Below are 11695 nucleotides of genomic sequence, written 5' to 3' on the forward strand. Positions count from 1 at the left end.
GCCCTATCTTAATGGAAATACAGGTACGACATCCCTCTGAAAACAGATTGAGTAGAGGTTTTGTATTGAAGTGGGCCAAATATAAGGTAATCCTCCGAAGTAAGACGTGAAAGGTGCAAAGTTTTGGTCGGAAGTACGCCCGGTTTAACTGAACACAGAAAATAAGAGATCCCCTGAAAATAAGATTTAGCAGAGGCCTTTGGCTTTGAAGTGCGTAACATAAGGTAATCCCGAAAAGTAAGATCGAGTAAAGCTTTGCTGGTTTGGAAGCATACCACGCAATAGAACACATGAAAAATAAGTACATCCCCGGAAAATAACACGTTAGGTAGAGGTTTCGGTTTGAAGCGGTAGTTTATAAGGCATCCCCGAAGTAAAGCGATACAGCAAAAGTTTTCGGTTTGGAAGCATGCCCACGGTAATTAACAGAACACAGAAAACAAGACATCCCCTGGAAAATAAGACGTAGTAGAGGCTTCAGTTGAAGCGCAATATAGCGCATCCCGAAAGTGCGAATGCGAAGAAAAGCTCTTTATTCTTAAAGCATGCCCGACGAACAGAAATGACAGAAAGAAGAAGACATCCCAGCCGTCAGACATACAGCGCATCTCTTGGGAGCATAAAATTCATATAAGCGCACTTGCCTTATTTTCGGGGAAAGCTCACGGTAGAAAGCATCGAAACCGACTTCCTCCAGGATCGAACTCTGTGGCTTCAGGAGCATGAGTTCTTGAATGCGGCGTCCTGTTTCGGGGCGGAAATGAAGGGATCTGGAGAAAATCCCGGCACCTCTCCTGCAGCTGAAGTCACAAATATGCAAATGAGGTAATTTGATCTCCAGAGGACAGCGAGGGATTATGCTATTACTTAGACATTCTGGTTCTGATTTCGATCTGTAGCGGCGGTTGGCGGAGCATAGAGACAGCGAGCCAAACGGTGAAGCCCGGATTCAAATACACAAACTGCAGCTTGGCTATGACAACCGAGGGACTGAGGAGAAAGCCCCAACACTTCACAAGGCACATTTTTGGCTAAACACAAAGCTTGTAAGTGTGATCCTTTGCCAACGCAAAATAACCCCTGGGTGGATTCACAGTGTAGAGTCAGCAAGGCCAAAGAGGGCGCATTTTAATAGCCAGACGCTCGCAATAGCGATTATCATTCTGGGATCAGTGAGGAAACTCATTCAAACACAGAAGACTTGTGTATACAGCAAGTGATGGGTAATACAAATTTCGCGACCTGCCCAGAAACGTTCGACCCCCTTGCCGGCAAGTCCAGAATCGGGAGGTTTGTCTATTCACACCGGCATATTCCTTTTCCATCATTTGTGCGCTGGCAGCTCTTAAGTGTTCAGATTGGGACCCTCGCAGGCCAAGGGGATGTTTCTGCTGCTGGAATTCACAGTTGCAACACAGAGAACGGCAGGTCTGCCCAAACAGAAGGTGCAGGTCGGTAAAGAGCATTTCTGTGCTCTTTGGAAAGAGATGCCGCCCAGAACCTTACAGAATCTAAGGGATGTTCCACTTGCTGCAGCCGTTTAACGTTCTCTTACTCAAATGAAACCCCAGCTGGTAAAGGCCGCATGGTGTACGAATGCAGACATAAGCATCCCAGGTTTTACGAGGAGAGCGATTATTTCCTAGACATCCTGTTCTGAGCTGGTCAGGCATTGAGAGAGACTGACAGTCGATGCGGGGACGTAAATTCAGCACAAGCTGGTATCTTTCCTGCCAAAGGTCGCAGAGGGATGGGGGACCCACGTACCCTCCCTCCTAAAGCTTCCATCCTGCCAGTTTCGGAACAATCATGTGGAGCAAGATAGATTTGGCTGGCCGCATCTAAAACCATTTCTGGGTGTGCGGGTTGGTGTAGTCGCAGACTGTGATGAACTTCAAAATGCTCGGGAACTGCTTCGCCATCGTCCTGCACTTCACCGGAATAAGCCGCTTCATACGAGCCCCTGAATGAGAAAGTGCTTCGGGGCCATGGGAACAGGATCTAGAAAAGTGATGGCGCAATCCATTTCGAGATTATTCCCCAAACTGCAAACCTAAAACTCCACTTTATTTAATATTGCCAAAGCTGCCAACACGGCAATTTAACCTGAATAATTGGTGATTTCAGTTTAGAAAAAACGGCTCGCTCCAAGGTGCACGCTACCCAGGAGTAAGCTTGCTGAAGCAACCGTGCAACGCTTCCAATGGGTGAATCAGCACCCTAGGAGGGTTTACTCACCAGCGAGCCCCAACGCTACAAACTTCGAGCTCACTCCCTGGTGCAAAGATCGCATTCCAGGCCAGCCTCTGTATGTGTGTGGGGTGTGATTTTCTGCCCCTGCTGGCCACATGATGAACTCCCCTGAAGGATAAACCTTGTGTGTGTGCGCAATTTGCCCACAGAGAGGGCTCTGAGTAAGCAATTCTCTGGCACCTGGTGGCTTAAGAATTCATGTACCACCACTGGATCTTGTGTATATAAGAACAACAGTGGGGGGAGGGGACATAATTTCCCCAAACCCTTTGCATAAGAGGATACAGTGTGGCATAGTGATTAAGAGCAGGTGGACTCTAATACTGAGAACTGGATTTGATTCCCACTCCTCCATCTGAGCAGTGGACTCTTATCTGGTGAATCCGATTTATTTCCCCAGTTCCCCACACATGTGAAACCTGCTGCCACATCCCTACCTAGCCACAGTTTTCTCAGAACTCCTCTCAGCCCCACCTGGATCACAAAGTGTCTGTTGTGCGGAGAGGAAGGGAAAAGAGTTTGCAAGCCCCTTCGAGTCTCCTTACTGGAGGGAAAGGGGGGGGGGTATAAATCCAAACTCATCTTGATAAGAAGTGCCCTGCTGGGTCAGACCACCTAGCCCAGCAACCCATCTCACACAGTGGCCAAACTGGCATCCCTCTGGACATCCAACAATAGAGCATAGAGATTGAGGCCTAGAACCTCAGAAGAGCCCTGCTGGCTCAGACTAGTGAGGGGCCCGTTCCAGCTCCAGCATCTTGCCGCTCACAGTGGCCAACCCATTATTAAGTGGAGGGGCCCCTACCCAAAGGGCATAGAGGTCTGTGTTCCTGAGCACCCCAGGATTCAGAGGATAACTGCCTCTTCACACGGTGGCTGCCTTTACTCCCTGTGGCCAGTAGCCTCTGACAGACCTCTCCTCCTCAAATCTGTCCAAGCCCTTTTTAAAGTTGTCTGTTCTGTAGCAACATCACCCCCTCTGGCAGCAAATTCTACATTTGAATCGCTCGTTGCATTAGCAAGTATTTCAAATCCATTCTGAATCGCTCTCTAATGCATCAGCCAAAGCCCTTTTGGGGAACCCTATTTGGGGTGGGAAAGGTGGTATAGACGGTTCCAAAGTGTAACAACCATGGGCAAGTGGGGGTGCTGTGTGTCATCTAGAACGTGATGTCTCCTGATCGCTGCGTGTCAGCGAATGGCCACCCATCAACTGGCGATCCCTGGCCCAAAAGATGTCCAGCTGGCTTCAACTAGGGCCAGGGAATCTTGGTTCTGAAATCTTTTATATCTTGGTGAAACATTCTGTCTAGTGAAATCTGCGGTATTCCAGGCAATTCTACAGGGTCTGGGGCAGACAGAATTGTTCCACTGGTGCTTTCTGGTTTGTTGCTCGGAATGCCTGAAACCATTTAATGGCCTCCCTTTTCTCCATCTTCCCCCCCCCCCACACACACTTTTTTGGACTTCCTGGATGTTATTAAGTACAGGAAATTAGTGTACTATAGGCTGTCTAATTTAGCCGAATGCCAACCAGAGGGCAAGTTATGGAAACAAGCTTGAACTATATGGTTTTATTATTATTTATCGCGTATCAGAAGCCGCCACGAGCCAGCAACAGGAAGGATGGCATACAAATTGAATAAATAATTAATAAATAATAACAGAACAAAAGGTAGGTGATTTTTTTAGCCCAAAGGCCACAGCGGAGTCTCTAACAGCCCTGATACCCAAATGACAACTACGGTACACTTAGGGGCACCTCTGAAAATATGCCCCTCCAGTCTCTTGATGACTCACACTCATGTCCTCATAGTCAATAACTCAGAAGTTTCAAAATATTTTGTGGAAGCAATTCTAATTTCCTTGGGCAGCGCCATTTTGTGGTCTACTTCTATCAAGAATGGTGTCAGAATTCCCAAAGATTTTACATAGGTCTGTAATGTGGGAGATTCCTGCTTGATGCTAGGAATTGAATTCAGAACACGGTACATGCCAAGATGGTTTGAATTTGAAACACTGCACACGCCAACATGCTCTTTCCCTAGCTGATGCAAGCTCGTTCATAAACACGGAACGATAGTAATACCTGCAATGGAATTATGGCGCTAGGGGTTAAAGTATGTGTTACACCAATATTAACATGCTGCAGAGTTCTGCATGAGTGGACTGGAGCAGGTTAAAGTACATGTCTACCAGGTCTCCCAGGAGGGCTACTACAGAGGTGGGGACCCAGCAGCTCCCTACAGGTTCTCTAGAGAAGGTTACTAACTATTTCTAAAGCCGAGAGGGGGGGTTGGCCACTGTGATTTCGGCGCACGTGATTTTTTGGCCTTTAGCCACGCCCCTCCTCTCAGCAGTAGCGCGCAGAACTTCAAGCAGCTCTATAGGAGGGTGTACCGGCGTGCGTGGCAGCTCGCGCTCTCTGTGTGCATCTCGCTTCTCAACAAAGACTCACCATGAGCGGCTGCTGCCCTGCTGCTGTGCCCCGCCCAGGAATGCCTCTGCTCCTCTAGAATGCTCCGCCACGCTTCCCCGCCGCGGCTCCCCGTGGCTTTCAGCCCCATTCAAGGCTTATATTTACAGTTTGAATCCTACCTACCAAGTGGGAACCTTGTTAGCTAAATTTTTTGGATCCCACACCTGAGTACACAGTGCTCCATGGAAACCCCGTCCATAGTACGGGTGCATTCCTGGCATTTTTATGTTCTTACCAGGAGACAGGCTGAGGGCAAACTTGGTCTGGAAATCACACGCTTCGCTGTCGAGGTAATCATCTGAAATGACGACCACCATCCTCCGGCACCTGCAGTTTGGCAGAGGAGGAAATCAGAGAACTTTTAACTGGGTCAGTTGTCAAAGAGAAGGCAGTGAAAGACGTGACCACCCAAACATGGGCCTCAGACAAACCTGATCAGGGGCTGGGCCGCTCTGAGGCTCTGGAGTGTGGTCCAGGGAATAAGGAAGAAGAGTTTGGATTTATATCCCCCCTTTCTCTCCTGTAAGGAGACTCTGTGGTTTACAATCTCCTTTCCCCACATCATTAGCAAACACCCCAGGAGGTAGTGGGGCTGAGAGAGGTCCAAAGAACTGTGATTAACCCAGGGTCACCCAGCTCGCATGTGTTGGGTGACCTTGGGCTACTCACAGTTCTCTCAGAGCACTCTCAGCCCCACTGGCCTCACAAGGTATCTGTTGTGGGGAGAGGAAGGGGAAGGAGCTTGTAAGTCTCCTTACAGGAGAGAAAGGTGGGGTATAAATCCATAAGAACAAGCCAGCTGGATGAGACCAGAGTCCATCTAGTCCAGCTCTCTGCTACTCGCAGTGGCCCACCAGGTGCCTTTGGGAGCTCACATGCAGGAGGTGAAAGCAATGGCCTTCTGAGGCTGTTGCTCCTGAGCACCTGGTCTGTTAAGGCCTTTGCAATCTCAGATCAAAGAGGATCAAGATTGGTAGCCATAGATCGACTTCTCCTCCATAAATCTGTTCAAGCCCTTTTTAAAGCTATCCAGGTTAGTGGCCATCACCACCTCCTGTGGCAGCATATGCCCCCTGGTTCTAGTATTGTGAGAAAGAGAGAAAAATTTCTCTCTGTCAACATTTTCTGTTCTACATGCACATACAATTTTATAGACTTCAATCATATCCCCCCTCAGACGTCTCCTCTCCAAACTAAAGAGTCCCAAACGCTGCAGCCTCTCCTCATAGGGAAGGTGCTCCAGTCCCTCAATCATCCTCGTTGCCCTTCTCTGCACTTCTTTCTATCTCCCTCAATATCCTTTTTGAGATGCGGCTAATTAGAACTGAACACACAGTACTCCAAGCAGCGGTCAGCATCTCAATGGCTTTATATATAAGGGCATGACAATCTTTGCAGTTTTATTCTCAATTCCTTTCCTAATGATCCCCAGCATAGAGTTTGCAATCCAAACTCTTGTTCTCTTCTTCCCCAACCACCTCTTCCAGTTTTATAAAAGTAGCACTAATATTTTGATTGCTACAATCCAGGCATCCTTTCATTCACCCGGACGTCTCCTACCCGGCTTCCGTCACTCACCGTTTCTCTATTAGCTCACTGGTGATGGTCCACACGCACGATCCCGGAAGAACATCCCGATCGAAGACGCAGAGTTTCAGCTTGTAGTTCGTGTGCTCCAGTTCGTGGATCATCTCTTGCACAAACTCAATATCCTGCTGGCAGTAACAAATGAAGGCGTCAAACAGCTCTGGCTTCTGCCCTGCAAAGGAGACAAAAATAAAAAAACAAATGTGGGGGGAGGAACATTGCAAGAGAGCCTCGCTGAAGCCATCCTATGGAGAGAAGTTGCTAGACCCACCGCTTGCAATTGCCGAGCACATAGCTATGCTGGCTGTTAATAATCACCCCAAAAGGAAACCTTCCATGTTGGGTTACCAAGAACTGATAATTATTCACCCCAGGAAACCAGACTGGGGGCTCTTCACAAGGCCTCCTTGGCTACAACCAATATCAGCCAAACAGCATCTGATTTCCAAAAGAATCTTTAGCTGCATTCCACGCAAAAACCGCCCGGAACCACCTCTGCTGTCTACTTTCTCCTTCCCCGCCATCTTTACAAGACTCACTCTTTCCCAAAAGTACAACTTGTCCTGGCTCTATCTACAGTGTCCTACACTGCAGTGCAGTTGCAAAGGATCTCATCCTCTCTTCCCGTCTGCGCAAGCCTTATGGAAAGGGGGCAGAGGTGGGATCCAGCAGGTTCTCACCAGTTCCCGAGAGTGGGTTACTAATTATTTGTGTGTGCCGAGAGGGGGTTACTAATTGGGTCCGCTTTTCTGTTAGAAATCCCATTAGGTCCAAAAATCATGAAGTCCTGTTGTTTCCTACGTGGCTGGTTAGCGAAGGTAGAAAACGGGATAATTCTCCCTGTTGGGCAGTTTTAAAAATATGTTGAAGAAGAAGGGTAAAGTTCCTTGTTTAAGGAAAGTATCCTTCCTTTGATTTCTAGAAACAAAATTAAGCATTTGAAAGTATTAAGCTAATTTGACAGCCAGTCAATTCAGAGGGAGGAAGTATTTGTTGTTTCTGCTGGCAGTAGATAAGCAGGACTTGCTACAATGAGAGTTTAAATTCATGGACAGAAAGATATCAGCTGGAAATTAGGAACTTTTTTTTAATAGTGCAAGAGTTTTTGGCAGTAACAGAGAAATCTATTAACGCTCCTCACCCGGTATGCCTACACATTACCTCTATCGCGTTCCCCGGGCCAGTCTCCATTGGCGCTAATTAATTGCCTTGAATCCCACCACCATGGGAACCTGCTACTAAAATTTTTGGAGCCCACCACTGAAAGGGGGGACCCATTTTTGCCAATTCCTTGTTTTCAATGCAGCCCTCCCATCAACCCTTGTGGTATTCAGGGGGAGTAGGGGTGTTCACTGACTCAAGGAGGCCCAATTTCAGAGGACAGAGAAGACTGCAGAAGGTGGCGGGAGAGTTGTCGTTCCACTGCACACATCTGGTTCACCGGATAAGCCTCTGCTACTCGGGTGGAGGAGTGGGGAATCAAACCCAGTTCTCCAGATTAGAATCCACCTGCTCTTAACCGCTACACCACGCTGTAGAGTGCTCCGACCGGGTCCTAGTGCCTACCTAGCCCTTTATAACATTGGCTTAATCCTGCCCGATGCCCTGCATGTAGATGCAACTGGAGGCAGAAGCATCACCTGCTGAATGGGCCCAAGCAGCTTTTGAAGGCGCAGGAACCCTGCCAAAGAAAGAAGGCGGCTACAGTGGCAGCAGTGGCGCAGGAGGTTAAGAGCTCGTGTATCTAATCTGGAGGAACCGGGTTTGATTTCCCGCTCTGCCGCCTGAGCTGTGGAGGCTTATCTGGGGAATTCAGATTAGCCTGTACACTCCCATACACGCCAGCTGGGTGACCTTGGGCTAGTCCCAGCTTCTCGGAGCTCTCTCAGCCCCACCCACCTCGCAGGGTGTTTGTTGTGAGGGGGGAAGGGCAAGGAGATTTTCAGCCCCTTTGAGTCTCCTGCAGGAGAGAAAGGGGGGATAGAAATCCAAACTCTTCTTCTTCTTCTTCTACTCTAGGCACAGGAAACAGAAAAAGGGCCTTGTTATGTTTTCCTTACAGAGCCCTCAACCCAAACCGGTCACCCTGCATTGTGACATATCTCTGCAGTCTTCTCGCACCTAAGGGATCGCCTTTATGCGTGGAGGTTCTTGTGCTCTAGCGTCCTCAGTTCGCTGCTGTCCACCGCTGGGACTTGAACCGGCCGCTCAGCCTCCTGCCGTTTTCTCTCCAGGTACTTCTTACAATCCTCTTCTGCACGAGTGGCGTATTAAACAAACAGAAAGAGAGAAAGCCATGTCTGAAAAGGCTTGCGTTGACATTAGAGGTGCTTCCACAGGAAGTATCCCTGGGAAAAATCAGGGCGCAAGTCAATTTCTCTGGCAACAGCCTCTGTGCCGACACCCCAAAAGCTAACTTCACAACACTCTCTCCCCAAAACGAGTCCCTCCAGCACCTCTCGTAGCTGGTCCCTGGATCCCGCATTAAACATACTGTCAGAGGAGCAGAAACTCTCTCTAAGATCAGATCAGAGGCATACTAAATTCAAGATATACAGAGTTTTGACCAGTAACTACTGATGGCCATCCTATCACAATGTTCATTTTGCATTAACACATTTGGTTTAATGAACCTTGTTTATATATAAATGTTAGCTCTCTCATGTTTAGAAGAAGAAGAAGAGTTTGGATTTCTATCCCCTTCTCTCCTGCAGGAGACTCAAAGGGGCTGACAATCTCCCTTTGCCCTTCCCCCCTCACACATACAACAAACACCCCCTGCGCGGAGCAGTGGTGGATCCAAAAAATTGCAGCAACAGGTTCCCAAGTGGTGGTGGGATTCAAACTGCATGGCGTAGCGTTTACCAATGGGGCTAAGCTACGGCTCCGACAGGGGCGCGGCCGGCATTCCGGGGGCGTGGCATCTCCTGGGCGGGCTGTGCGCAAGCAGATGCAGCCACAGTGCCGGTCCTTGGGCGGGAAACGTAATGCACGCAGGTGGCGAGGCTGCCACGCACGCCGGTGCACCTCCTGCTAGACTGCTTCAAGTTCTGCGCGCTACTGCTGAGAGGAGGGGCGTAACTAAGGCAAAAATCACGTGGCAAAATCACCCATTAGTAGCCCCCTCTCGGCACACACAAATAATTAGTAACCTACTCTCGGGAACCTGTGAGAACCTGCTGGATCCCACCTCTGCCTGTGAGGAAGGTGAGGCTGAGACTAGCCCAAGGTCACCCAACTGGCTTGTGTGGGAGTGCACAGGCGAATCTGAATTCCCCAGATAAGCCTCCACAGCTCACGCAGAAGCTGGGAATCAAACCCGGTTCCTCCAGATTAGATACATGAACTCCTATGCCACTGCTTCTAACATCGAACGGTATGTTAGAAAAGATCTGTTATTTCTTCATGGTTTTATTATACGGCCTTACGGTTCTTTTCCGTTCTCTGTTATCACTGGGAAAAAATTAAAATTGCAAAACAATGTTTTGAGGAACCAGAGGAGAGAGAAGACTAGAGGGAAAGAGGAAGGAGAGGAGGAAAGAGAGAGAGAGAGAGAGGGAGGGAGGGAGAAAGGGGCTGATTGCGTCTCTTTGTGGAGGAGGTGGACGAAAGCAAGTGTTCTCTTGTGATGAGAAGCCTGTGAAAAAGCTTCCGCGAAGGAAGTGCTGGGTCCCCTTGGTGTAAGACAGGGGTCGGGAACCTGCGGCTCGCGAGCCGCAAACGGCTCTTTAGAGCCTGTGGTGCGGCTCCACGCCCCTTCCTGGGCAGCGTGGGATTCCGCCCCCTTCCCCCGCGCAGAGACTGCCGCCGTGCCGCCGTCCCGACGGGGGGAGAGAAGAAAGCGGCCTCCGCGCCGCCGCCACCCCCCCCCGAGAGAAGAAAGCGGCCTCCGCGCCGCCGCCACCCCCCCCCCCGAGAGAAGAAAGCGGCCTCAAGGCCACCGCCGGCCTAAGAGAGAAAAAAGCCGCCCTCCGCGCCGCCACCAGCCCCCCCCCCCGGGGGAAGAGAAGAAAGCAGCCTCCTCACCGCCGGCCACCCCAAAGAGAAGAAAGCCAGCTCAGCCACCGCCTCAAGAGAAACAGCGCCGTGCTGCCCAAGCAGCCACCGCCTAAGAGAAAAAAAGTGGCCCGTGCTGCCGCCTCCCAGGGAGAGAGAAGAAAGCCGCCTCCGCTGGGCCTGGCCGTCCGGCTCCCCACAGAGGGGGGGGGGGGAGAGAAGGAAGGGGAATCCCCCCCCCCAGGGTGCGGCTCCATGAATTTTCTTTTCCGGGGAAAATGGGCCCAAATGGCTCTTTGAGTCTAAAAGGTTCCCGACCCCTGGTAAGAGAACGAGCCACGTGCGTAGTCAAGGCGCGTGTTGGGATGCCCAGAATTGGGGCAGCAGCTAGGACCCAGGGCGGCTGCTGCTGGTAGTGGGGTCTCCCACCACAGACCGTCCATCTCCCCTGCCGCACCCCTGCGCCCAGCTTTCCAGCACTGGTAGGGGATCACAGGTGCTGGGAGGGCTTGGGGGCAGGAGGGCACAGCCTGCCCAAGGACGCCCCTAACCTGCAACTGACCCACCTTGCAGCCAGGAGAAGGAGCAAAGAAGGGGCGAAGAAGCCCCTTCTCCAACCAGGCGTGGATGTTAGCAGAGGCGATGGAAAGGGGGGGGAGCGCATGGGCCAAGGAGATGCCAGGGCGTTGCAGGGACTGAGCCAGGGAAGGGGGCCACTCCGTGCTCACGAGGATACCATCCAGCCTCCGCCCCGTCCGCAGTGAGGATAACGACGCGCTGGTCTGCCTCGCAGGGCCGTCGTACCAGAAAGGAACCCTAATGGCTGCCGGAGTTTCCGTGCAGCGCATGGCCATGCCGCGCGGTTTCCTCGGGAGCAAACCCTCCTCCCCAAGGCGGCTCCCGGCCTGAACCGCCCCTGCCCAGGGAACTGACTGTCGGCAGGCATCAGTCCCACCGGTGGAGCCGTCGCCTGGAGGCGCTCACCTATGCTGGGCGTCAGGTCGTGGAGGGCGTCGTGGCGCTGGAGGGCGCGCAGGAGCTCCAGCAGGCGGCCCACGGAGGCTTGGCCCGGGTACCGGGAGGGCCACTCGGCCAGCAGGCGGGCGGTGGGGCTGGGCTGGGCCTCCAGGCGCCGGATCTCCAGGTACTCGTAGCCCAGCCGCTCGGCCAGCGCCGCCCAGTCCGCCGCCACCGCCGCCCGCGGGTCCAGGAACAGCCCCAGGCGCCGCCGCACGGACACGTTCAGCGCCGACAGCGGCACCCCCGACGCCCACGCGGGGCCCCCCGCCTCGGCCGCCGCCGCCCCCTCCTCCGCCATGGCCCCGCCGCCGCCGCCGCCGCCGAGGCTCTTCTCCGGCCCCGCCTTGGGCGCCAGGGGAG

The 11695-nt window shown here is 51.8% G+C and overlaps 1 protein-coding gene across 1 annotated transcript; it reads right to left on the bottom strand.

Moving 5' to 3' along the window:
- Positions 1–917: 917 nt before the first annotated feature.
- MYD88 (MYD88 innate immune signal transduction adaptor) lies at positions 918–11689 on the bottom strand. The gene is given in 6 exon segments (XM_048483050.1): positions 918–1963; positions 4968–5059; positions 6311–6491; positions 8441–8462; positions 8464–8573; positions 11300–11689. Coding segments are annotated over 6 exon segments (861 nt in total). The 5' UTR covers positions 11634–11689; the 3' UTR covers positions 918–1841.
- Between the last annotated feature and the right edge of the window lie 6 nt (positions 11690–11695).

This window comes from Sphaerodactylus townsendi, unplaced genomic scaffold (assembly GCF_021028975.2).
Source record: "Sphaerodactylus townsendi isolate TG3544 unplaced genomic scaffold, MPM_Stown_v2.3 scaffold_49, whole genome shotgun sequence".
NCBI lineage: Eukaryota > Metazoa > Chordata > Lepidosauria > Squamata > Sphaerodactylidae > Sphaerodactylus > Sphaerodactylus townsendi.